Here is a 26,330-nt window from a genome sequence, read left to right on the forward strand (position 1 = left end):
CCTGTGTAGCTCTGACAACATTTGTTACCAGCATATCTACATAAATTGTATTGTGCATTACTCTTGTCTTGGTATGTATAATGCAACTTATGGTGTTGCATTAGCACTTTTCACAGTAGCGGTGAGGTGCAAATATATTAGGCACCATAAGTATCATACCTTCCCAGGACAAGGAAAACTTTAGTGGTTACCAAAGCTTCATATACAAGGAGGAGTACCTCCGTCCATCCAGGTCTACTGCTAAATTTACATATAAACTCTGATGTAGGCAGCCTCAAAGTACATACAGCTAACATCTTTGTTATTCTCCTTTTCCGTTTCTTACTTTGTATTTTTTCTCTAGTGCACAGTAGCAGTCGAAGAGCATCGTTGACTGAGGAGGCAACCAATGTGGACTCCAAGGAGGTTTTTATAGCGGTTAGGACAATTCATTTTGTTTTGTAATGCATGTTTGTCCCAGAAAAGCTGAATGGCTTTTAGGTGACCTTGGTTCTGTCTATTAAGTGAAGTTTCTTTGAACGGTTTCATGTAAATAGGCATGATCAAGGTCTGTTCCTGTAACATGAGCAGTGTGGGAAAAAGGTCAAGATAATAGTTTGCTCAACAGAGTGCCCTAATTCTGCTCAATCTTTTTGTCAGCAAACCCAACTGTCACTGCACTGTGTAATCATGAGCTTTTATAATGTCTTGTAAGCACAAGCAGTCAGATGGATGGACCCATGCAGCCAAACTCATGCCATTTATACTAAAGACTGCAAATATGTATATATTTTGAAGTAATCATAACATATTAAATATTGTGTGTTAGTAAGCAATGTGCATGCATACCAATACAATCGGTGGTGGCTAGTGGAGATTTCTTTTTGGGGGGGCGGAAAGAGTAGCACCCCCTCCCCAACCGTCGGTCAGCGGGCGGGTCTGGTGCACTTGCATATACGCAGCACTTCACTGGCGCAGATGGGTATTCCCTTCCTCTTCTCTCTACGGGCATTGGCGGCTTCAGTTTCCTCCCTCCTCCTCTGCAGCCAATCGGGAGTCTTCTCTTGTTGGCCAATCGGAAAAGGTCTCAGACCTGCTTCTGATTGGCCGGATTGAGGATCAGTGTTACAACAGCAAATATTAATTTGCTGTGGCAACACCTGGGTGGGCTCATGGCACAATGCTCTGCTCTGTGTGCCCACCCTATTCTGAAGCCTATTACAGCCTATGGCTCTAATCAGGTGCTTCAAAAAAGACACCCCCGCCGCTGTAATTCAGGCGCCCTGATGGGGACCGGACGCATAAATAAGTGGCGGTCGTGGATAGATTCATGCTATGCACGAATCTGTTTATTAACCATGTAGGGGGTGGCGTGGATAGAGGGGGCGGTGCCTGGACGGGCCGACACTTAAGACAGTGTGCACCAACCTGTCTACTACATTTGATAGATAGGATGGTAGATAGTACTAACTGGTTGTAAAGACAACCGCTCCATTTTCTGTTCATCAGTTTTTATTATTTCGTTTTGTATTTTTTTTTTAACCAGTAAATGGTATTAATTGTAGCATCTGGTTTTACTGTGTAATAGTGTTTTATGTTCCTTTCTCAGGATTGGTTGCAAGCCCAGTCATCCACCCTGGGTAAACCCATGTAAGGAATGCCTATCTTACTTATTCTAAGCTTGCACTAGACATTTATTGTGATGGAAAACATGACATTTGCTTTATTACATATAATTACATGCAGTAAAAGTGGAACTTTAGTCAGAAAATGAAGTTCTACTACATCTCCTCAGGATGGCCCCTTTTGCAGTTATAGCTATGTAAAGAAATTAAAAACAAGTGCCTGTACCGTTTAAAGTTCAGGTATATACTAACTGCTGTGCACATGCTCAGTTGTGGAATGTATGTTCCTTGCTAAAGAACGTTATTTTTATTTATTTTTTTATCACGCTGTTATGGGTAAAGTTTCACTTTAAATTTAGTGGGCGGTGTACACACTAATGCTGCGTACACACGATCGGAATTTCCGACAAGAAAAGTTAGATGTGAGCTTTTGGTCGGAAATTCCGACCGTGTGTAGGCCCCATCGGACATTTTCTGTCGGAATTTCCGACAGGAAAAGTTTGAGAGCTGATTCTCAATTTTTTCGAAGGGAAAATTCCGATCGTCTGTATGCAATTGCAACACACAAAAATCCTACGCATGCTCGGAATCATTAAACTTAATTTTTCTCAGCTCGTCGTAGTGTTGTATGTCACCGTTTTCTTGACGTTCGGAATTTCCGACAACATTTGTGTGACCTTGTGTGTGTGCAAGACAAGTTTGCGCTAACATTCTGTCGGAAAAAATTCCACGGTTTTCTTGTCGGAAATTCCGATCGTGGGAAACTAAATTCTACTTATGCGTAGAAGGATTGGTTGTGAGAAATCTAAATATTTGCATTTTTTGATGATTTGTCTGTGCCTAAACTAAAGTCATGCTAGCCCAGATACATGATATAGGAGTGTGGCTGGCAGGACTTGTAGCATGCTGAGATGTCAGCAGCTGTATTTTAAGTCATTAGGTGTTGAGCAGTTCTTCATATAATCTTTAAAGCAAGTAAGAAAGTACTACTGGGTTCTTTCCAGTGTTTTAAGTAGCTTTACATATAATTAAAATCTCAGTATAATTAAAACATTTGAGTACCGTCCATGATTCTTTTTATTTTTTTTATTTGTACTAAAAGTTACATTTTCAGGAGAAGCTTTTTCAGGGTCTGCCTCCTTCATTCAAGCATTACTACTTGGACCAAGAAGGGGTTAAGCCCCAAAAGCTTGCCCTGATATTTTAACACTTGGTGCAAATAATATGGCCAGTGCCCAACTGTATTGTTTCATGCACACTAATATGGATACAATTAACTTAAAGGGTCACTAAAGGAATTTTTTTTAGCTAATTAGCTTCCTTTACCTTACTGCAGTTCTGGTTTCATGTCCTCATTGTTCGTTTTTGCTTTGGTGTTGCTGTATTTCCTCTCTGTTCTGGACACTTCCTGGTTGTCTGTTTCCTGATCACCACAGTACTGTGAGATTTCTCACTGTGGTGACTAATCAAGGAGGTGTGATTACTGTGTGTCAGCACCAATCCAGTTTCGTTTTACAATCCATCTCTGCCCTCTATTGGCTCTTTGGCTCTGTACATCAGAGAACCAGGAAACAACAGCAAAAATGAAACTAAACTGTAGGTACATTATATGATTGTTTTTTATCTAATTTTAATCATTTTTAAAAGGAATCGGTTAACTATTATGTCTCTATACCCTGTAAACAGTCATTTCAGCTAAAAAATGTTTTTCCTTTGGTGACCCTTTAAGCATGATGGAAGATATTCTAAAGATTTAGCTACTGTTTTCTTTTTATTATTATTAATATTGATATTTGTCGGTACACTAGTTTGATCAAGAGGTGACTCTCGCATCCTAATTTTCAGGGGGCCTTTAGTTCCAAATGAAGTGCTTTCAATGATTAATCTTTACAGAGGACAGGAATTGTCTGCCATTTCCTGCTGCAAAATTAGTTTTATATGCAAATTTTTTGAAGCAATGTCTCAGCCTGTGAGTTTTGGGCATGACATTAAAGCCAAATTGAACCCTCTTTATTTTTAAGTAAGGCACACGGGCGCGTTTGGGTAGACAGTGTAATTGGCGGACATATATATGTGCCCACTATATACAGCTGCTGCCTGTGCAGTAGCCCTTGGTAAGAAAGGCTGTACGCAGGTGTATGCTGCTACTTGCTACACCTGTGAATGTGTAAGCCCCTGTGTCTCTGGATGCTATCTGGGTCCAAAGCTGTAGCTGTATTAAGTAGTGTCGTAAACCATTAACCGTGATTCATTTCTATGGACAGCTATACAGTGCATCCGGAAAGTATTCACAGCGCTTCACTTTTTACACATTCTGTTATGTTACAGCCTTATTCAAAAATGGATTCATTATTTCCCTCAAAATTCTACAAACAATACTGTGATACATTTGCCTATATGTCTCAGTTTACTGCTCCCTGCTAGCCAGGTTATTGATGTGCTAATGTCCCCTCACTATTTCTAAAGGTTAATTGATCTATTGTGTTGTGTGAAGGAGAGCTGGGTTTAAGTGGCTTGTGTTAATTATTCTGATTGCTTCATTGTGGTAATTATCTCTCTATATGCGGGGTCGAGCGGTCTGGTTGATGTATTCAGTACAGCTAGTGCTCAGCGTCATTGATGTCATTGTCTAAAGAAAATGTGTTTCAGCATCGGCCCCGTCGTGTCTACCTACTCATCTGTATGGAAGCCCCAGTGTGAGGGGGGCGGAGATTTGTCATTGTAACAGTTTTGGAAATGACATATAAGCTGTGTGTTATAACATTAAAGTCTGTGTTGTTCAAGCAGTAAGCTTGTCTCATGTGTGGCTTTCTGGGCGATTCCAGGGATATCCCTCCTCGTGGAATATTGGGGTGATTTTCGTTATGGGAAGAAGGGAACGTTGACGGGGATATCATACCGATACCGTCACAATTGGTTGGTAGCAGTGGGATTTTTCCCTTCTATTCCCCTTCACACCCGGATTCCAAGCAGACACTGGAAGAACTACTGGAAGTTCGTGGAAGGATTGCTAGCAACAAAACCAAGCGGGTCATCATAGCAGAATCAATGGAGCTAGACCAGGAGGACGGGATTGCAGCAACGCCAGCAGTACAAGAGATGGAGACACCAGTGATTCAGGAGGAGGAATCGCCAGCCAACAAGCTAATGAGAGAGAAGCTAGCGTGGTTCGGCCCGAACCCAACGCCAGATGTGGTACTGAAAGTGATGGACCTGTTAGCGAAGGAGGCTAAAGAAATGAGAGACGCGGAGCTACAGAAGGATAAACAAATAAGGGACGCAGAACTACAGAAGGATAAACAAATAAGGGACGCAGAACTACAGTTAAAACTGGCAGCAGTCCAACAAGCAGCCGCACATTCTCCAAACAGTGAGTACAGCACAGCAGACGCAAGGAAGATTCCGTTTAGCGCTTTTAAAGCTTTTGATGAAAAGGACTGTGAGATTGATAACTTCCTGGCGGATTTTGAGCGACAATGTAACCTGCACCGAATAGCTAGAGGAGACTGGGTTGCAATATTGTCAGGCAAACTGTCAGGCAAAGCTTCTGATGCTTTCCGGACCATGCCAGATCAGGATATTCATAGCTACGCCCGGGTTAAAGAAGTGCTCCTGGCTCGTTATGCAGTAACCCCAGAGTCCCACCGACAGAAGTTCAGGGACTCACGCAAAACCACGAAAGACTCTTATGCGGAATGGGCATGCCAATTGTCCCGGTCGGCCTCTAACTGGGCTAACAGCAGCCAGGCCACCACCGCAGAGGACATTTTGCAACTAATGCTCCTGGAGCAATTTTACAATCACATCCAGACGGACGTCAAAGATTGGGTGAGAGATCGCAGCCCCATGACTCTACCAGAGGCCGCGAAGTTGGCGGATGAATATGCAGATACTCGCAAGACGAACCAGGTCACACCACAGGAACAACCTCCACCACAAACGGTGCCCTCACACCCACCAACCGCTAGATACCAACCTCCTAACAGACCGGTGACATCTAGCCCTCGCTATCATCGCCAGGAGGGCAACGAACAACGCTGCTTCCGGTGCAAACAGCTGGGTCACTTCAAGCAGAATTGCCCCATGAATGACAACACCAGGTCAAATTGGTCTCAACCTGGGTACCGCCCACCAGCAGCAGCCCATTGTGTAGACTCGGCTTGGGATCCAAAGGAGCTGGGTCAGGAAGAACCATTGGTCACCCCTTACGAAGCCCTCATGGTACAATCTGTTATTACGGACAACAGGGAACACCATTGTCAGCTGGTCATGGGCGACAGCCCTGAGCCGGAGGGGCCCTGGAGGGAGCTGGGCAGAAAGAGGCACCGCCGGCCACCCTTCAAGAAGAAGAGGTCCTGGAAGCCGTATAACAAGCTGACCTGGGAGGAGAAGAAGCGACTGGAGGAGAGGGAGTCGCAGCAGGCGTCCCAAATGTGTGCCGAGATGTTCGCCAAGGGCCCACCAGTGGCCCCTTACACCACCACCCAGTTCCTGATGATGAAGGACCACGTGGAGAGCCTGCAGGACATGAGCAAGCAGGAGCTGATCCGTGAGTACATAGAGCTGGAGGAGTGCATAAGCCGCATGGAGGAGGAGAACAACCACCTGAGGTCACAGCAGCATGAACTGGAGATGGAGCTGGAGAAGCTCCAAGAGGAGAACCGGCGGCTGCGGAGGGAGCAGGGGGTGGCTGACCTTATGGGGCTCTGATTTCCCCCCCCCCCCCCCCCCCCCGGACTCTGAGCACCAGTGCTACAGCATTTCAACAAATATAACTTTTTCTTTTTATGAATCTCCTGGGATTGTCACTTCAGAGCCATAACCTGCCCCCTCCCATAGCGGGACACCTAGACGGCGGTGCACAGACCCATTCGCTGTCTTCACACTGACTTCTGGTGACTTTGCAGATCGCACAAAGACTTGGGGACTGACCGGCGTGTGATCTGACGACCCGGTGACATACCTGAGTCTGAAGCAGTTGCCAAGGGAGGTCAGTCATGCCAAACGGAGTTAACCTCTGACTAATAGCTCTGAACCCGTCAACCCTACTGGACCAGGGAAGGTCCAACCGGGTTTGCCGGAGCAGGGAGCAAAAGGGGGGCCATTGTGATACATTTGCCTATATGTCTCAGTTTACTGCTCCCTGCTAGCCAGGTTATTGATGTGCTAATGTCCCCTCACTATTTCTAAAGGTTAATTGATCTATTGTGTTGTGTGAAGGAGAGCTGGGTTTAAGTGGCTTGTGTTAATTATTCTGATTGCTTCATTGTGGTAATTATCTCTCTATATGCGGGGTCGAGCGGTCTGGTTGATGTATTCAGTACAGCTAGTGCTCAGCGTCATTGATGTCATTGTCTAAAGAAAATGTGTTTCAGCATCGGCCCCGTCGTGTCTACCTACTCATCTGTATGGAAGCCCCAGTGTGAGGGGGGCGGAGATTTGTCATTGTAACAGTTTTGGAAATGACATATAAGCTGTGTGTGTTATAACATTAAAGTCTGTGTTGTTCAAGCAGTAAGCTTGTCTCATGTGTGGCTTTCTGGGCGATTCCAGGGATATCCCTCCTCGTGGAATATTGGGGTGATTTTCGTTATGGGAAGAAGGGAACGTTGACGGGGATATCATACCGATACCGTCACAAATACCCCATACTGACACCATAAAAGAAGTTTGTTTGAAATATTTGCAAATTTATTAAAAATAAAAACATCACACATGTACGTAAGTATTCACAGCCTTTGCTCAATACGTTGTTGAAGCACCTTTGGCACCAATTACAGCCTCAAGTCTTTTTAAATATGATGCTACAAGCTTGGCACCAGCGCTGTATCCTGGCCTAGGCCAACAAGGCCCAGGCCTAGGGCAGCACTTTGCAGGGGGGCAGCACGGAAAGAGTCCCCACCGGCTTGCGCTACACTGTTAGTGTAGCGGCAGTCTTATGGGGCGGACTGGGCTGAGAGGCAGATTAGTCTAGCACCCCCATAAAGCGTCCGCACTGCTTCTGGTATGCAGGCGGCCGGCATTCTGCAACTGTGGGGGTGGGGGGTATTCTGCTGCACCATTGGCATGGTTATATCTTCTTAGTCCTCTCCATAAAATTATCAGAAATTTGTGCTTAAAGTAGAACTATAGGCAACACTTTATTTTTAATTTTGGATAGATTAAGGGGGGGGTTATAGCCCCTGTCAGTTTATTTTTTACCACCCCCGACCCATTGCAGAAATTTCCCTTCACTTCCTACCCCATAGCCAAAAAGGAAGTGAGAGGAAATTATGCAAATTAAGGGAATTCATTGCCCACCCAACAGGCCCTCAGAACTAGTGTCCCCACTATTTTTTTTAGGGCGGGTCTTAAACAGAAACGGGCGTGGCCTTGTCAGGAAGGGGTGTGTCATATTTAAATTGGGGGATGCGCGAGTTTAGTCAGGCCTAGGGCAGCACAAAACCTAAATACACCTCTGCTTGGCACACCTATTTTTGTGACTTCTCCCTGACATAGACCCTTGTCCCCCGATTGCTCACTTTGGCTGGGTGGCCCGCTCTAAGAAGAGTCCTGGTGGTTCCAAACTTCTTCCATTTATGGATGATGGAGGCCATTCTGCTCATTGAAACTTTCAATTCTGCAGAAAATCTGCTGTACCCTTCCCCAAATCTGTGCCTCCATACAATCCTGTCTCAGAGGTGTACAGACAATTCCTTGGACTTCATGGCTTGGTTTGTGCTCTGACATGCACTGTTAACTGTGGGACCTTCTATAGACAGGCGTGTGCCTTTCCAAGTCATGTCCAATCAACTGAATTTACCACAGGTGGACTCCAATCAAGTTGTAGAAACATCTCAAGGATGATCAAAGGAAACTGGATGCACCTGAGCTAAATTTTGAGTGTCATGGCAAAGGATGTAAATACTTTATGGGGCAGATCCACGTAGCGTGGCGCATTGTTGTGTCCGGCGTAGCGTATCTCTGATACACTACGCCGCCGTAACTTACAGCGTATTTTCCTTATCCTGAAAGAATTTGCGCTGTAAGTTACGGTGGCGTAGTGTAACTTTGGCGGCGTAAGGGCGCGCAATTCAAATGGATGTGATGGGGGCGTGTTTTATGTCAATACGTCTTGACCCAACGTAAATTAAGTTTTTTTTGAACGGCGCATGCGCCGTCCGTGGGGGTATCCCAGTGCGCATGCTCGAAATTAACCCGCAACAAGCCAATGCTTACGACGTGAACGTCATTCTACGCAAAGCCCTATTCGCGAACGACTTACGCAAACAACGTAAAATTTTCAAAATTCGACGCGGGAACGACGTCCATACTTAACATTGAGTACGCCTCATATAGCAGGGGTAACTATACGCCGAAAAAGCCTTACGGAAACGACATAAAAAAAATGCGCCGGACGTACGTTCGTGGATCGCCGTATCTAGCTAATTTGCATACTCGCCGCGGAAATCGACGGAAACGCCACCTAGCGGCCAGCGTAAGTATGAACCTTAGATCCGACGATGTACGTCAGTCGGATCTAGCCCAGCTTCAGGCGTATCTTGTTTTGTGGATAAAAAACAAAGATACGCCAGAGCAAACTAGAAGTTACGCGGCGTATCAATAGATATGCCAGCGTAACTTCTTTGAGGATCTGGCCCTATGTATTTTTTTTCTTATTAAATTTGCAAAGACTTCAAACAAACTTCTCTCACATTGTCATTATGGGGTATTGTTTGTAGAAATGTGAGGAAAATAATACATTTAATCCATTTTGAAATAAGACTGTAACATAACAAAATATGGAAAAAGTGAAGCTCTGTATCCAGAGCATGGAAATACATTGTATGCCCAAATGCATCCCTGAGCATGAGTCCCAAAGTAGGTTCCATATACAGTAACAAATGTGTGCTTTTTTTTACTTTTAACCAAGTCCTGAAGCAAAGATGAAAATACCCTTTGCTGGCAGCATGTAGGATTGGGACTGCTGCTCTTACACACGCCACCCTCCCTCCAAAAACACTGCTGCAATCACCATTTCATTTCAGGAAGAAAGAGTGCAGTTGATTGGAGCAGTGTTTGTGGGGGCAGTCGTTTGACTCTCCTGCTTGCTACCAGAACAGGGTATTCTAAAGCTTGCTGCAGCATCTGACAGTTTAAAATAAATAAGTAAACAAGAAGCAAATTGTTGTATTTTCATTCTTTTGGGCTTAAGGCTCCATTCACACTTGTACAACTCCTAAGGCGTAGTACATGAACTACTTTGAAGTTGCTACAGTTTTAAGTTGCACATATATGAATGGTTATACTTGTAAAACATAGGGTATGACTTGTCATGTGACTTTGATGTCCAAAGTTGCATGACAAGTCGCACAAGTGTGGATGGGGTGTTAGACTTGCCCACTCAACTTTGGGTAATGGCTTAAAGAAATACTTTTTCTGTCTTGTCGATTAAAGGACACTGGAAGTCTTAAACCTGTAGAATATACTGCGCCCTACAGGAGGATTGAACAATGGCTAAAAATAAAAACTATAGGTCGGTTTTGTGTTGCTGCTCTAGGAGGGTGGACGCCTCTTACAAGCTGCGGCTTTAGAGATGTAACTTGTAAACTACATTTTTTTTAAGCAATCTTTTTGTCCTCAATCTGGACTCTACTGTAGACAGCTGCAGGTGTCTTCTCACTGATTTGCAGCTACCTGGCACAGTCATCCTTGGCATTGAGGACACCCCAGACATTGGGGCCTCCTTCATTTTTATTGGTCGCTGGGTCCCAGAGTTTTCCTTTTCCCCACTGACTTTTAGCCCTGGTTCACACTGGGTACGATTTGGAACGATTTGAGATGCGATTTGACATGTCAAATCGCATCTCAAATCGGCGGCAATTGTCGGCAATGGCACTGTCCTAATCAGTGCGACGCCGCATCTGCGATTTCAAAAAGTAGTTCCTGTACTACTTTTTGCGATTTCGGGCCGCGATTTACATTAAATTGCGGCCGAAATCGCGGCAAAATCGCAGTAAAATCGCGCATTTTACCGCAATTTTGAATTCGCAGCAGTGTGAACCTAGGCTTACGGTCACTTCCAGCTGCCCTAATCTGCAGTTTTAAATTTTTCTACCCATTACCCTGTAAATTGCCTTCATGGATTCAACATGCGATTCTAGATGCTAATACTAAAATGGAAGTGGAAAAGGAGGATGCGCACGGTTAAGGTGCAGGCCCACTAATGTTGCTAGTGAAGAAAATATGAAGCTGCGACTTGCTGTGTGACATTAAACAGTGATCAAAAATTGGAAAGAAAAAATCACGCTAAAACCTTGTGAAACATATGTAAACCAGTGAAGACATTCACTTATAGTTGAACACTGCTTGCAGCACACATCTAAAAGTAGTGACATCTGTAACCTGGAATCATGCTGCCTTCTGGTAATAGAATTTGTTTGCTCATCTGAGACCTTCATTGTGGCTGTGTCCTCTGTCCTCTGCCCTTTTGTCTGAGGTTTTTACTACAGCCATCCAGTATTTTATGCTCCAAATTACCCAGTTTTCAACTCTGCCAAGGATCCAATTTTAAATGTAGCCTTGGCAGATTCTGAGCCATAGCAGACTGCAGAGACTGTCTGATTCTGAGTCACTCCTATTTCTAACTGAGGAGTTTTACCCACAGGAGTCACAATACACTGCAGTTTCTCCCCAGATTGTTGTCTCTGTACCTGTTTAGTGAGAACTTTGTTCCTACCATGGATTCAGCCATTTCTCTCTATAACAAGACAACTGCCATAATGGTTAAACATGCTTCTGCCTTCAGGTGCCCAACTAAAAACCAGCCTAAGGAGAAAACTGTGAAAAAAACAAATGATCCTGGACTGCCGCACTCTGATAGGCGATTTATTGAAACAAAATGAACAAAGGATAAAATCCAAAGCTGTATAACATCCAAAAATTCATGCAACACTGCAATCAATAGTGGGAAGTGGACACAGGGGACAAAAAGGCTAACATGTTTCACATCATGGATAGATGCTTACTCATAGCTGCCAGGCTTATTGAGGTTCCGCAGTTTCCATGGAAGACTCACTCCTTTAGGGCAATAAGGCCTCAGTTTCCCAAACCTGTAGGGCTGCCACCTAGTCTTCTGTTCACATGTGCTCCAAGTTCTACCAGATGGGGTGTTTCAGCCTCATTTGATTACCGGCTTTGGGCGTAAGATCCCTTAGGCAGTTCTTTGTGTTGCAGTCCATCTCATGTTCGTTGTTTTCCATTGTGCCTGTTAACTGCAGTTTACTGTGTTGCCCTCACCTTAGACTGCTTTTGGATGTCCCAAAGGCTTAAGTTTTCCTGTGTCCCTAAATTGGCTAAAAAGAAAAACATTTTTTTTCTTCTAATTGTATAATAATTTTTCATGAAGACCGCTGCGGTACATAGGTCCCACCCCTCTGTGTTACCAATCATGCTCCTGGTTTTGTATTGCCAGGAAATGGAGGCATGCAAGTAGCGGTAGAGGGGTTATACCCTTGGCTGGGCTACATGTTATTTTCTACCTGTGTCCAATCTTTCTGTAGGTGGCAGTATAACGCAGAGGATTAAGATTTCCAATGTCCTTTTAATGGACACTAAGTGAAGGATTTTACAACCAGTGTAAAAATCCTAGTTTGTTTTTCTATTGTTATATGTGAGAGAGATACAGGTGCATCAAAAAAAAAAAATGAATATCAAAAAGTTAATTAATTTCAAATTTGAAAAGTAAAATTGTATAGATTCATTACACACAGAGTGATATAGTTCGAGCATGTCTTTCTTTTAAAGGGGTTGTAAAGGTACAATTTTTTTTCCTAAATAGCTTCCTTTACCTTAGTGCAGTCCTCCTTCACTTACCTCATCCTTCCATTTTGCTTTTAAATGTCCTTATTTCTTCTGAGAAATCCTCACTTCCTGTTCTTCTGTCTGTAACTCCACACAGTAATGCAAGGCTTTCTCCCTGATGTGGAATGTCATGCTCGCCCTCTTCCCTTGGACTACAGGAGAGTCAGGACACTCTCTACGTTGCAGAGAAAGGAGCTGTGTGTTAGTGGGCGTCCTGACTCTCCTGTAGTCCAAGGGAGGGGGCGAGCACGACACTCCACCCCAGGGACAAAGCCTCGCATTACTGTGTGTAGTTACAGACAGAAGAACAGGAAGTGAGGATTTCTCAGAAGAAATAAGGACATTTAAGAGCAAAATGGAAGGATGAGGTAAGTGAAGGAGGACTGCACTAAGGTAAAGGAAGCTATTTAGGAAAAATGTATTGTACCTTTACAACCCCTTTACTTTTAAAGATTGTGGCTTACAGCTAGTGAAAATCCCCAGAATTGTGTATATTAGAATATTGTGAAGATGTTCAATATTGTAAACTCATGGTGTCGCACTCTAATCAGCTAAGTAACTAAACACACCTGTAAAGGTTTCCTGGGTCTTTAAATGGTCTTTAGCCCAGGTTCACACTGGGTACGATTTGCTTCGATTTGAGATGCGATTTCACATGTGAAATCGCATCTCAAATCGGCGGCATTTGTCGGCAATGACACCGTCCTAAGCGCTGCACCGATTTCAAAAAGTAGTTTCTGTACTACTTTTTGCGATTTCGGGCCGCGAAATCGGGCTGCACAGATGTCTCTTAAATCGCGTCCGAAATCGGGACTGCCAGTGGGAGTGAAGCCGTGCGAGTTCAGCTGAACTCGCACGGCTTCACTCCCGCAGCCCAGTGTGAACCAGGGCTCAAGTGTGGTTCAGGTTACACAATCATAGGGAAGACTGCTGACTTAACAGTTGTCCAGAAGAGTCATTGACACCCTCCACAAAGAGGGTAAGTCACAAAAGGTCACTGCTAAAGAAGCTGGCTGTTCTGAGTGCTGTTTTTAAATATATTAATGGAAGATTGACTATAAAGAAAAAGTGTGCACAAGCAACAGGGATAACCACAGCCTTGAGAGTATTGCGAAGCAAAGGACGTTCAAGAATTTGGGGGAGATTCACAAGGAGTGGACTACGGCTGGTGTCAGTGCTTCAAGAGACACCACACAGACGTATCCTGGACATGGGCTACTGTCACGTTCCTTGTGTAAAGCCACTTCTGAACCATAGACCATGTCAGAAGCATCTTTCCTGGGCTGAGGAGAAAAAGAGCTGGACTGTTGCTCAGTGGTCCAAGGTCCTCTTTTCGGATTAAAGTAAGTTTTGCATTTCATTTGGAAATCAAGATCAGAGTCTGGGAGGAAGAGTGGAGAGGCACAAAATTCAAGTTGCATGAGGTCCAGTGTGAAGTTTTCACATTCCGTGATGATTTGGGGAGCCATGTCATCTGCTGGTGTTGGTCCACTGTGTTTTATCAAGTCCAAAGTCAGCACAGCCCTTTACCAGGAAATTCTAGAGCACCTGATGCTTCCCTCTGCTGACCAGCTTTATGAAGATGCTGACTTCATTTTCCAGCAGGACTTGGCACCTGCCAACACTGCCAAAAGTACCAATATCTGGTTTAATGATCATGGTATCACTGTGCTTGATTGGCCAGCAATCTCGCCCGACCTAAACCCCATAGAGAATCTGGGGATATATTCAAGAGGAATATGAGAGACACCAGACCCAACAATGCAGACGAGCTGAAGGCCGATACCAAAGCAACCTAGCCTTCCATAACACCTCAGCAGTGCCGTGCCGCATTGATGCAGTTATTCATGCAAAAGAAGCCCCCACCATGTATGGAGTGCATACTATACTGGTACATGGGCAAGCTTTTCCGTAAGCCAACATTTCTATATTGAAAATCCTTTTATTTTGGTCCTATGTAATCTAATTTTCTTAGATACTGAATTTGGGGTTTTCACTAGCTGTAAGCCATAATCGTCAGAATTAGAAGAAAAAAATGCTTGAAATAAATTCTGTGTGTAATGAATCTATATAATATGAGTTTCACTTTTTGAATTGAATTACTGAAATTAACTTTTTGATATTCAACATTTTTAAGATGCACCTGTAGATAGATATCTATCTCTCTATATATATATAGATATAGATATATAGAGAGAGCTACTGTATTTATGTATATAGAGAGCTATAGATCTATCTTTTCTTTTTTTTTTTATCTTTTAGGCCTACATCCGAGGAGGATGCTTTGAATGGTGAGTATCTCTGGGAACAGTTGTCACTCTGTATTGTGTTCATGTTGTGCTACAAAAAAAAAACAACTATATATTTATTTTTTTCCTTTTTTTTAGGCATTGGCTCTCCTTTCAAGCCCATTTCAGACATCAATTATTGTTATTCAGGTTGGTTATCTGATGGTGTAAAATAACTTTAAGGAAAGACTATTTGCTTGTTGAGTGTTAACAATTCCTCTTCTGTTTTAGCTGTTGAAAGAAACAATCTGATGAGACTATCCCAGAGTATTCCTTTCACCCCTGTGCCTCTGAAAGGTGAGTTGGCATTCATTGTTTATTGCTCCTAAACAGCTGAAGTAGCTGTGGTTCAGAATATGATCTTAATTTGTTTTAGTTGCTTCTTGTAGCTAAATTATTTGTGTATAAACTCTTGCACAGTTAATTCTATATAACCTTTTTTTTTTCTTCGAGCTACACATTTGCAGGGTGGTGGTAGGATCATGACGGTTGTTGATAGTATTGCTTTATCTCCACCTAGAGGCCACATAAGACAAAGTTGCTGTAAATGGAACACACTATTATTATTTTTTCCAGTTATTCTAAAGTTAGGAATCAGAGTGGGCCAAACGTGCATGTAACCATACACAAAGTGCATGTTGTATCAAATGCCTGCAACTGAGCAGTATTTCTGATTTAAAGGGGTTGTAAAGGTAATTCCCTAAATAGCTTCCTTTACCTTAGTGCAGTCCTTCTTCACTTACCTCATCCTTCGATTTTGCTTTTAAATGTCCTTATTTCTTCTGAGAAATCCTCACTTCCTGTTCTTCTGTCTGTAACTCCACACAGTAATGCAAGCTTTCTCCCTGGTGTGGAGAAAGCCTCTTCAGGGGGGAGGGGGCAAGCAGGAGTGTCAGGACACTCTCTACTGTGCAGATGGAGAAAGGAGCCGTGTGTTAGTGAGCGTCCTGACACTCCTGCTCGCCCCCTCAAGAGGCTTTCTCCACACCAGGGAGAAAGCCTTGCATTACTGTGTGGAGTTACAGACAGAAGAACAGGAAGTCAGGATTTCTTAGAAGAAATAAGGACATATAAAAGCAAAATGGAAGGATGAGGTAAGTGAAGGAGGACTGCACTAAGGTAAAGGAAGCTATTTACAACCCCTTTAAAGCAAAAACATTTTTTTTTGTACTTGTTTTGATGGACAAGGTTTTCCCCTCATTTGATGTATGGGAAATCTGCAACTCAAAACTATATATATATATATATATATATATATATATATATATATATATATATATATATATATATATATATATATATATATATATATATATATTGTTTATTTTTATTTTTTTCTGACGAAGGAGCAACATTCCAACTTTTTTCTTTCTGTATGATTGATCACACATTCCTGCTGTTACAATAGTTTTTTTTAATCAAAAATATCACCTAAATGTGCAGCAGGATTAAATTTTTTTTTTTTAATAATTTACTGGTTTAAAGGTAAATAAAAATAATAAACATGTCTATACTTACCTACTCTATACAATGGAATCGCAGAGAGCGGATGGGAGCCTCCTATTTTTGGGTCCCCCACCAGCTCTCCTGGCCCTTTCTCTCTGGCCAGTGCCCATGGGGTGCACTCGTGCGTACTCGCACTCAAGTCCCTCTGCTGCATCCATTGACGCAGACAGCGAGGCTTGCCCCCCACTTCCTCGTTACTGGCTTTGATTGTCAGCACTGGGAGCCAATTGCCACCGATGCCCCAGCAAAGCCAGCGAGACCCGGACGTGAGGAGAGAACAGATCTGCAGACGTGCACGTCTCATGTAAGTAAAGGGGGGCTGAGGGGGCGATGCTGACACCTAAACATTTTTTACCTTAAGGAATCCATTAAGATAAAAGATGTTTAGACTTTACAACCCCTTTAAAGAGAAACTCAGTTGACTGGTGTGGAGAACAAGCATACCGGTAGCAGCTGTTATCCTTGGCTTCGCTGTAATGTTGGGGCATGCTGATTGGAAAAGCTTCATTACCACTCATAGCACTGTCCTCCACCTTTACCTTCCACACATTCTTTTTAGCCAGTGAAGCTGCCCATAGTTATGGGCAAATAAGACTTTTCATGGAGGTGAAACGTAGCGGTAATGCTGGGTATGGTTCCTTCTAGCTCTCAAGCAATCTATACATGGTGTTTCCTAAAGGGCAGTTATGTAAAAGTGTTAATAAGGAGTGATCAAAGTCATTTGGTAAGTGGTGTTCAATCCATCTCGGTCTAATTTCTGCTCTCACTACAGCTACAGTGAATTTAAAGGGTAACTCCACTTTCGTGGGGAAAAAAATGGCAAATAAAAAATATTGCATAAACAATTGCACCACAAGTCATATTGTAATTGAATGTTATAAAAAAATATCTTCCTTTTCAATCTGCAGCTCTTTAATTTTCTGTAAAATGCAATATGGCTACCTGGAAGTGTTCTGTACACAGACTTTGTAGATATGTCACATCCTGCTTACTGATTTTCTCAAAAGTCTGCACTAAGATACAAATTCGATTTTCAGCATCCCCTGCAACAAAAAATGAAATTTTTTGTAAGATTCTCTCAAAAGAAAATCACATCTAAATAGATGCAGACCCTACAATTTTCCGCATTTGAGCCCTGCAGGTTCAGCAGCTAATTTTATACCACTCCCATACAGACTGGACACAAACAAGCCTATTTTTTAGTATAACAAAAGGTAGAGATCTGCAATAAAGTTTGTTAAAATCCTTGCAATGTACGTAGATCACCCAGAGGGGAATGTTTTTTTTTTCTCAACAAAAGTAGACTTATTAAGCATTTTGGCGTTGAACCAACTCCTTCTGTGTTTGTTCAAATGACAGGATCATATAATGTGTACTGTTTGATCAGATTCGTTTTGAGTCAATATGTATATTGCAGGTGAATTGGTCACTGTGTATCGCTTAGATGAAAGCTCCCCAAACATCCTGAACAACAGCATGTCCTCCTGGTCACAGAGAGGGCTATGTGCTAAAATTGAGTTTCTGAGTAAAGAACAGATGGGAGGCGGATTAAGGCGAGCTGTGAAAGTGGCCTGTACCTGGTCTGAGAATGACATCCTGAAGGCTGGACATTTCTATATCATCAAGTCATTCCTACCTGAGGTGGTCAATACATGGTTAGGGGTGTACAAAGAAGATACTGTCCTCCATCTCTGCCTTAAAGTAAGTGTCTGTATTTCTTTTTTTTTTTTTTAAACAAAAGAGTTGTTTATTGATATAAAACCACAGGACAAATTTACAGTTGCCAGACAGTAAGTAAACATAATTCACCATAGAGTACAGCAGTGTGAGACAGATACAGCAAGTAAACAAGGCACATTAAGGTAACACCACAGGTAACTGATCGTGCGTGGAAACATTCTCTCTGAGGTAGAGTCAATACCTAAGTGCACACCAAATCCAGCTTATAAACAGGCCATACCATCCCATCTCCTCCCGGCACCCCCTCCCCCCCCAACGGTACACCCCCCGCAAGGCATATCAGTGACGGGAACAGGGTCCCCTACATGGCAAGTGAAAGTAATCCACAGGCCCATCCCAGAGTATAAAACAAGATAGGGAAGAGTCAGGGGGAAAGGCGGGGGGGGGGGGGAGAGGGACAGGCCCCACAACATCAGACCCTCAGACAATTATAACTTGTGCCAGCAGTATGATAAGATCCCACGAGACCCTCAGTGCAATGAAATAGAACGCCCAAGAAAGGGCTACCAGGTATTCCCGGCCCCCCGCCCCCCTAATCCAAGTCTAGGTGTTCCGCTTTCACCCAGGCCGCCCTTTCCGGGGCAGTTGCGACCCATGTATGTCAATTTGTAGAGAGGGAGAGCCGCGTTAACTAGCGCCCTCCATTGTGACACCGTGGGAGGAGAGGCCTCCCTCCATCTCAGCAGAATAGCCTTCCTAGCGTAGAAGGCCGCAAAAAAATAAACAGTTTTTTAGAGGGGGTACCAGGCAGATTGTCCACTATTCCCAGAAGCATCGGCAAAGGGTCACAGGGTACAGCTATCTTACTCACAGAGTTAATTACCTTCGCCACCCCAAGTGTCTGTATTTCCTTTGGTATATTAGTGAGGGAAAAGAATATTAATTATACCATCCAGATTACCAAAATGTAGATATTTACTTCAATAAAGCGGCACTTGAATCTGGCTTAGATATTAAAGCGGAGGTTCGGCCGTTTTTTTTTTTTTTTTTAAGTCCGCAGCTACAAATACGGCACCTGCTGACTTTTAAAAAGAGGACACTTACCTGTCCAGCACGCCCTCGATGTCAGCAGCCGAGGCGGAGCAATCGCTCGGTCCTCGGCTGCTTCCGCCGCCATCCTCGGTGAGGGAATCAGGCAGTGAAGCCTAACGGCTTTACTGCCTGATTCCCTACTGCGCATGCGCGAGGATCGCGGCGCGCCGTCACTGGTCCCCGCTCTCTCCTGGGAACAGTGTTTCCCAGAAGACAGCGGGAGGGGGTGACGTCACAGACTGGATTCCCCGCGGGGATCAGACCCGGAAGTGGTGAAAATACCTGTCTCAGATAGGTATCTGCACCCCCCTGAAAGGTGCCAAATGTGTCACCGGAGGGGGGGAGGGATCCAAAAAGCAGAGGTTCACTTTTTGTGTGAACCTCCGCTTTAAAGACCATCTGTGGGGAAAACTATAATCCATTAAAGTAATCCTAAGTTTGGCTAAAATGAAAAAATTCTAAATCAGCACAAGGGACAGAACGTATGTCCCTTGTGCTGATTCCTCTTTATGTTGAAATCGTCCTCCGCCTCTACCCTCTTAGCTCTCACCCCTGCCACTGTAATCTTCCCTAGTGAGTTAATACGACTTAAGGGGGGGGGGGGGGGGGCAAGGATGGAGGAAGATTTCAACAAAGAATCCGCACAGGGAACATATCCTACAGATTAGACGTTATGCCTCTTGTGCTAATTTAAAAAAAAATGTTGCCTGCACTTGAGCTTTAGGCTCTGGTGGTGTGTGTTTTTTATATATATATATCTATCTTGGGAAGCATTTTATACTCCTCACGAGTTAACGTATGTGTTCCTGATCAGTACAAAGGTCTAGTAGTAGTAGTAGTAAGGGGAAACCTGCAATCTGGCATTGCAGTTGGGCCAATGCTTGGCTGATCCATATCATCTCTCAGTCCATCTTCTAATTCTGAGAGGAGCCTGTGGCTGGACAGCCAATAGGAAACATCCATGTTACGCTAAGAGTGACGTTGTCACCCAGAATAGGACTCCCCATCTGTGCACAAAAGAGAAGATTTGGCAATCACAATGTCACATGACCATGGATTTAGGTGACTAAACGGGGAATTTTAGGTGGTTGTTTTTATTTATTTATTTTTTTGTAATGCCAAGGATTGTTTAGAAGGGGTGGGACACCTAGAAAATAGCTGTAACATTTACTAACATTTGTAAACCTTTCAGGAGATTGTCAGCAATTTTAAAATAACTGGAATAGTGTTTTTTTTTTTTTGTTTTTTTTATGCGGTTGTGTCTGGCTAATACAGGAATGGGCATTTTTTTTCAGTGCAGGTCTACAGGTCAGGTCCAACTTAATTAAAAAACATAGACTCCCTGGGGCCAGCTAAGCTTTCTCAGCCTTCGTCTAGCAGGAATGCCTGAGTACATTCTCTGATATACAGATGGCCACTAGACGGAGCATTATTATATCTGCACTTAAAAAGAAGTAAACTATGACATAACAGATATAAAAGCATACAAGTGACATCAAAATCACTTTCTGGTAAATATTACAGTAACGAGCCGGGCCCTCTGATTCCTCCTCTATTGAATTGTATTGTAACTGTACTTTTTGCCCTTGCGTTGTAAAGCGATGCGTAAACTATTGCCACTATAAATCTTATATAATAATAATAATCAGTTTTTACATCCAGATAGATAATTGTGAACTGAATAGTTGCTCTTTATCTTGCAGGCATTGGCAACCTAAAACTGCATGTTTTAAGGTGTTAGATTTTGTGCATGGTATCTGATTCTCTTCTATATGATTTCTATAAATCTAGGAAATACAGCAACAGAGGGCGGCACAGAAGATGACATTTGCTTTTAATGCAATGAAGCCAAAATCTATCCCGTACTCTCCAAGGTACTCAATTTCTGTTTACTTTAATGTAAAGCAGAAGTTTGCCTGAAAGATAAATGTGTGTTTTGAACATAAATAGAAATAATTCCTATAATTGTCAAGATTACATCACTGCTGACAGATACCAACGTGTCTTCCTGCATAGTTACTTTATTGCATATAGTTGTACAAGTTGTTAATACACATAACACCGCTAATAGGGAAGTAATATGTAAATCCATAGCACTTATATTCTTACACAACAAGGAAGTAAAAGTTGGGATTTGTAATAGCTCTGTAATTTGAAGGACTATCATTTTGTAGCATTGGTTCCTTAGAACTGTAATTTACATATCCGGTGTTGTGCAAGGCACAGGTCGAGTTTGGCAACAGCATTCACGACCTCTGGAGGCTGTTTTTACAATATTAAAAATGGAGTCTTGGTCACCTGACTTTGACATTTTTTCCTTCTGGCCTTTTTCCCCTCTATTCACGAGAAAGAATGAGGCTTTGGAATCCATAACCACTTCCCGACCTCCTCATGTACATATACGTCAGCAGAATGGCACGGACAGGCACATGTACCTACCTTTACGTCCTCTGCTAGACGTGGGTGGGGGGTCCGATCGGGACCCCCCCCCCCCGGTACATGCGGAGGTCGGGTCCGCTCGGGGAGCGATCCGGGACAACAGCGCGGCTATTTGTTTATAGCCGCTCCGTCGCGATTGCTCCCCGGAGCTGAAGAACGAGAGAGCCGTGTGTAAACACGGCTTCCCCGTGCTTCACTGTGTCGGCGCATCTATCGCGTCATTCCCTTTATAGGGAAGACACGATCGATGATGTCATTCCTACAGCCACACCCCCCTACACTAGTAAACACACACAAAGTAAACCCTAACTCCTACAGCGCCCCCTGTGGTTAACTCCCAAACTGCAACTGTCATTTTCACAATAAACAATGCAATTTAAATGCATTTTTTGCTGTGAAAATGACAATTGTCACAAAAATGTGTCAAAATTGTCCGAAGTGTCCGCCATAATGTCGCAGTCACGAAAAAATTCGCTGATCGCCGCCATTAGTAGTAAAAAAAAAAAAAATAAATAAAAATGCAAAAAAACTATCCCCTATTTTGAAAACGCTATACATTTTGCGCAAACCAACCGATAAACGATTATTGCGATTTTTTTTACCAAAAATAGGTAGAAGAATACGTATCGGCCTAAACTGAGGAAATTTTTTTTTTTATATATATATATATATATATATGTTTTTGGGGGATATTTATTACAGCAAAAAGTAAAAAATATTGCATTTTTTTCAAAATTGTCGCTCTATTTTTGTTTATAGCGCAAAAAATAAAAACCGCAGAGGTGATCAAATACCACCAAAAGAAAGCTCTATTTGTGGGGAAAAAAGGACGCCAATTTTGTTTGGGAGCCACGTCGCACGACCGCGCAATTGTCTGTTAAAGCGACGCAGTCCCGAACTGTAAAAACCCCTTGGGTCTTTAGGCAGCAATATGGTCTGGGGCTTAAGTGGTTAAACGCTATTCTTTAAGAACGTGATGTTATTTTAAAAACGAGCCTCTAATTGTCACTGTGTTTTTTTTTTCTTTTTGGCATTACAGTATCCTTATGCATTCACAAACTGTAAAGAAATCTTAATATTGTAGACCTTTTAGTTGCATTATGCTCTTAAAGGGTTGGTAAAGATTTTTTGTTGTTTAAAAAAAACAAGAAGTCCGGGGTGCGGGAGTGTATTTAAAAAAAAAAAAAAAAGTCATACTTGCCTCAACTGTGAAGTTCGTTTTGCACAGAGTGGCCCGATCCACGTCTTCTGGGGTCCCTCAGCAGCTTTCTCGGCTATTCCCCTTCTGGGAAGCGCTCTCCCGAGGGGATTGCGGGCGCGCTCCCGTGATACAGTCGGCGGCCATAGCCGTCAAGTGTATCACTCGTCCTCGCCCCCCGACGCGCCGCATCATTGATTTGATTAACTATCAATCATCCAATGAAAAGCCGAGAAGCTAGCGCATTCACGACGCAGGACTTTCAAGTGCTAAGGTAAGTAAACGGGGGGGGGGGGGGAGGGGGCTTGTAAGCATCGGATGTTTTTTTACCTTAATGCATAGGTCCCGCGGCTCCGTGGCCGCGGGACGCGATCGCCGCCGGAGTCCCGCGATCGGTCACAGGAGCTGAAGAACGGGGAGAGGTGTGTGTATGTAAACACACCTTCCCCGTTCTTTACAGTGGCAGTGTCATTGATAGTCTGTTCCCTGATATAGGGAAATGCGATCAATGACGTCACACGTCCAGCCCCGCCCCCCTACAGTTAGAAACACAAATGAGGTCACACTTTACCCCTTCAGCGCCCCCTAGTGGTTAACTCCCAAACTGTCCGACGTATCTGCCATAATGTCGCAGTCACGAAAAAAAAACGCTGATCGCCGCCATTAGTAGTAAAAAAAAAATTATTAATAAAAATGCAATGCAGCTATCCCCTATTTTGTAAACACTATAAATTTTACGCAAACCAATCGATAAACGCTTATTGCGATTTTTTTTTTTTTTTACCAAAAATAGGTAGAAGAATACGTATCGGCCTAAACTGAGGAAAAAATAATTTTTTTATATATATTTTTGGGGGGTATTTATTATAGCAAAAAGTAAAAAATATTGCATTTTTTTCAAAATTGTCGCTCTATTTTTGTTAATGGCGCAAAAAATAAAAACCGCATAGGTGATCAAATACCACCAAAAGAAAGCTCTATTTATGGGAAAAAAAGGACACCAATTTTGTTTGGGAGTCACGTCGCACGACCGCGTAATTGTCAGTAATAGCGACGCAGTGCTGAATCACAAAAAGGGGCCTGGTCCTTTATCTGCATATTGGTCCGGGTCTTAAAGTGGTTAAGGTTTTTTTTCCCCCTTCTTTTTATATGTATGATAACTTTTTTTTATAATTTGTTTGTGTGATAGCATAAACATCTTAAAAAATGTTGAGTCAAATACAGAAATCTGTGTATGCCACTTTTACAGATTTCTTGAAGTGTTCCTACTATTCTGCCATTCGGCTGGGCAGTGGTTTGCCATAGAGGAGTGTATGAACGGAGAATTCCGCAAATATAACAACAACAATGGAGATGAGATTGTCCCAACAAATATGCTGGAGGAAACCATGTTGGCTTTTAGTCACTGGACATTTGAATATACAAGAGGAGAGCTTTTAGTTCTAGATTTACAAGGTGAGCATCTATCCTTTTTTTTATTTTTTTCCTTATCTGGGTGCCATTGCTGTGTGTTTTTTCCAAATGTGTACAGCTAAATTGTAGGTACAGCTTCTAATAGGCCTAACACTTGTGTGTGTGTTTTTTTTGAGGTGTTGGAGAGAATTTAACTGACCCATCAGTCATCAAATCTGGTGAAAAAAGGCAAGTTGCTCCCATTTGGTATTTTTATTTATATTTTCAAACTTTTCTGTGTTGGTCGTAACATTTTATTCAACATAATTTTCTATTAGGATGTTACAGTACTTACTGTAAGTATAGTTTTTGTTCAGCAGTCTTGTACAGAGCAGATATTGTTTGATAATTAGTGGCTAAATGTTTAATATTTTTGGATGGCTTAGTGAGGATCATTAATTTATTCCTTGCATCTCCTGGGTCCTTGGTTCAAATCCTAACCAGGACACTATCTGCCTGGAGTGTTTGTTCTCCCTGTAGTTGCATGGGATGGCTCTGAGTACGCAGGCCCAATCCCACACGCCAAAGGTAATCGTGGATATTTCATTGTCACTTATCTCAATTGGCCAGAGACTGATGTGAATCTACAATATGTAAATTGTTGCATATATTGCCAACGCTTTATAAATACACGTATAAGTGTATCGCAGTTGTGCATGCAAGTGGTTATCAAAGCATTAAAGTGGAGGTTCACCCTATAAAAAATTTCTAACACTGCATCCAGCCCAGTTGTGCATATAAAATGACACTGACCTTTTTTTTTTTTTTTATTTCGTAGATATCGTTTAGCTGTGGAATTCACCGTGGCTTCCGGGTAGGGAATCCCGCGGGAGTGGGCGTTCCTATTGACATGCCAATTGATTGACATGCTAAACAACGGCGCACACATCGCGTCACGACTTCCCGAAGGAAGCTCGGGTCGGCTCGGCTCTATTCGACGCCGGTGCGCAGGCGCCGAATAGAGCCGAGCCGACCCGAGCTTCCTTCGGGAAGTCGTGACGCGCTGTGTGCGCCGTCGTTTAGCATGTCAATCAATTGGCATGTCAATAGGAACGCCCACTCCCGCGGGATTCCCTACCCGGAAGCCGCGGTGAATTCCACGGCTAAATGATATCTACGAAAAAAAAAAAAAAAAAGGTCAGTTTCATTTTATATGCACAACTGGGCTGGATGTAGTGTTAGAAATTTTTTTATAGGGTGAACCTCCACTTTAAGTTTACTGCAACTGTTCCTGCATCACGTGACCGGTAATGCCAATGTGACTTCAGTTCATCAATATGGCTCCTTCCAAACATTTACACATATAGGAGGTAGTAAAGACCGCTTGGCTAACTCAAGGTGATTAAAATTGCTTACGTGCTTACACCTTGTGCTTATGTCTATTACTCCTTGAAATTTAGAAGCAGGAAATCATTGCTCTGGAAACTGATAGAACACCAAAATAGGACCATGGAAATCTAGTCATAATGGTATGATCAGATCTCTGGGCAGTCTTATCCCTATTCTTCAAAAGATTATTTTATTAAAATGCATGCTATTTCTGCCTGTGTACCTGTTAATGGTGTACAGCAATGGAATCGCAGCCATAATATCTTGCTTAAAATACTCATTGACCCCAATATTTATATTTGCCCAAAACCTTGTCGGCTCAATATGTCCACTGCTGCCCATATACATTGCAATTGTAAAACAGAAGTCTGCCAATTCAGGCGGTGACAATCCTCTCATGTTAATACCTTTTAGGTCCGTGACATTTTCTTCCCTTGCTGGCCCCAATCCGGCCCTCCTAAAGTCTGAAGGGCAATAAAGTGGCCCTTTGTTTGAAAAGTTTAGAGACCCCTGCTTTAGGGGAAACTTGTCTTCCTGGGTTTCTAGAGAGCTAATATATATATATGGCATCTTAGAACATCAGTTCCACTAATCAACGAGTGGTAGGTTTTTAGACAATCCTTGGAACAGATGCCCTTTAAACTCATTGTTACACAGACTTGCCTATCTGGACCAAAGCACTTAGGGCCAGATCCACAAAAGGGATACGACGGCGTATCAGTCGTATCCCTGTTTCTATCTATGGAACTGATCCACAGAATCAGTTTCACATAGATAGGCAGAAGATCTGACATGTGTAAGGGACTTACACTGTCGGATCTTAGGATGCAGTACCGCAGCCGCCGCTGGGGGCATTTCTCGTCGAAATGCCGCTTCGGGTATGCAAATTAGCACTTACGG

General features: G+C 42.9%; 1 protein-coding gene and 1 long non-coding RNA gene across 5 annotated transcripts in view; both read left to right on the forward strand.

The window, feature by feature from the left end:
* Nucleotides 1-26,330, forward strand: part of TRPM7 (transient receptor potential cation channel subfamily M member 7) — a 190,026-nt gene that overhangs the window by 159,033 nt on the left and 4,663 nt on the right. For 3 of the 4 annotated variants that reach the window (XM_040342596.1, XM_040342595.1, XM_040342597.1), the window contains 9 exons: nt 344-417; nt 1,589-1,629; nt 14,709-14,737; nt 14,834-14,884; nt 14,966-15,031; nt 17,658-17,941; nt 20,804-20,886; nt 23,899-24,104; nt 24,239-24,290. In XM_040342596.1, the coding sequence (XP_040198530.1) occupies nt 344-417; nt 1,589-1,629; nt 14,709-14,737; nt 14,834-14,884; nt 14,966-15,031; nt 17,658-17,941; nt 20,804-20,886; nt 23,899-24,104; nt 24,239-24,290 (886 nt within the window). Of the gene's footprint in view, nt 1-343; nt 418-1,588; nt 1,630-14,708; nt 14,738-14,833; nt 14,885-14,965; nt 15,032-17,657; nt 17,942-20,803; nt 20,887-23,898; nt 24,105-24,238; nt 24,291-26,330 lie in introns of those variants that run through there. The other variant, XR_005747851.1, reaches the window with a different exon arrangement.
* LOC120931299 lies at nt 24,300-25,537 on the forward strand. Its single transcript, XR_005747852.1, has 2 exons — nt 24,300-24,783; nt 25,317-25,537. It is a non-coding gene; the product is annotated as an uncharacterized LOC120931299 (long non-coding RNA).

Source organism: Rana temporaria, chromosome 3 (assembly GCF_905171775.1).
Source record: "Rana temporaria chromosome 3, aRanTem1.1, whole genome shotgun sequence".
In the NCBI taxonomy this organism is placed as follows: Eukaryota; Metazoa; Chordata; class Amphibia; order Anura; family Ranidae; genus Rana; species Rana temporaria.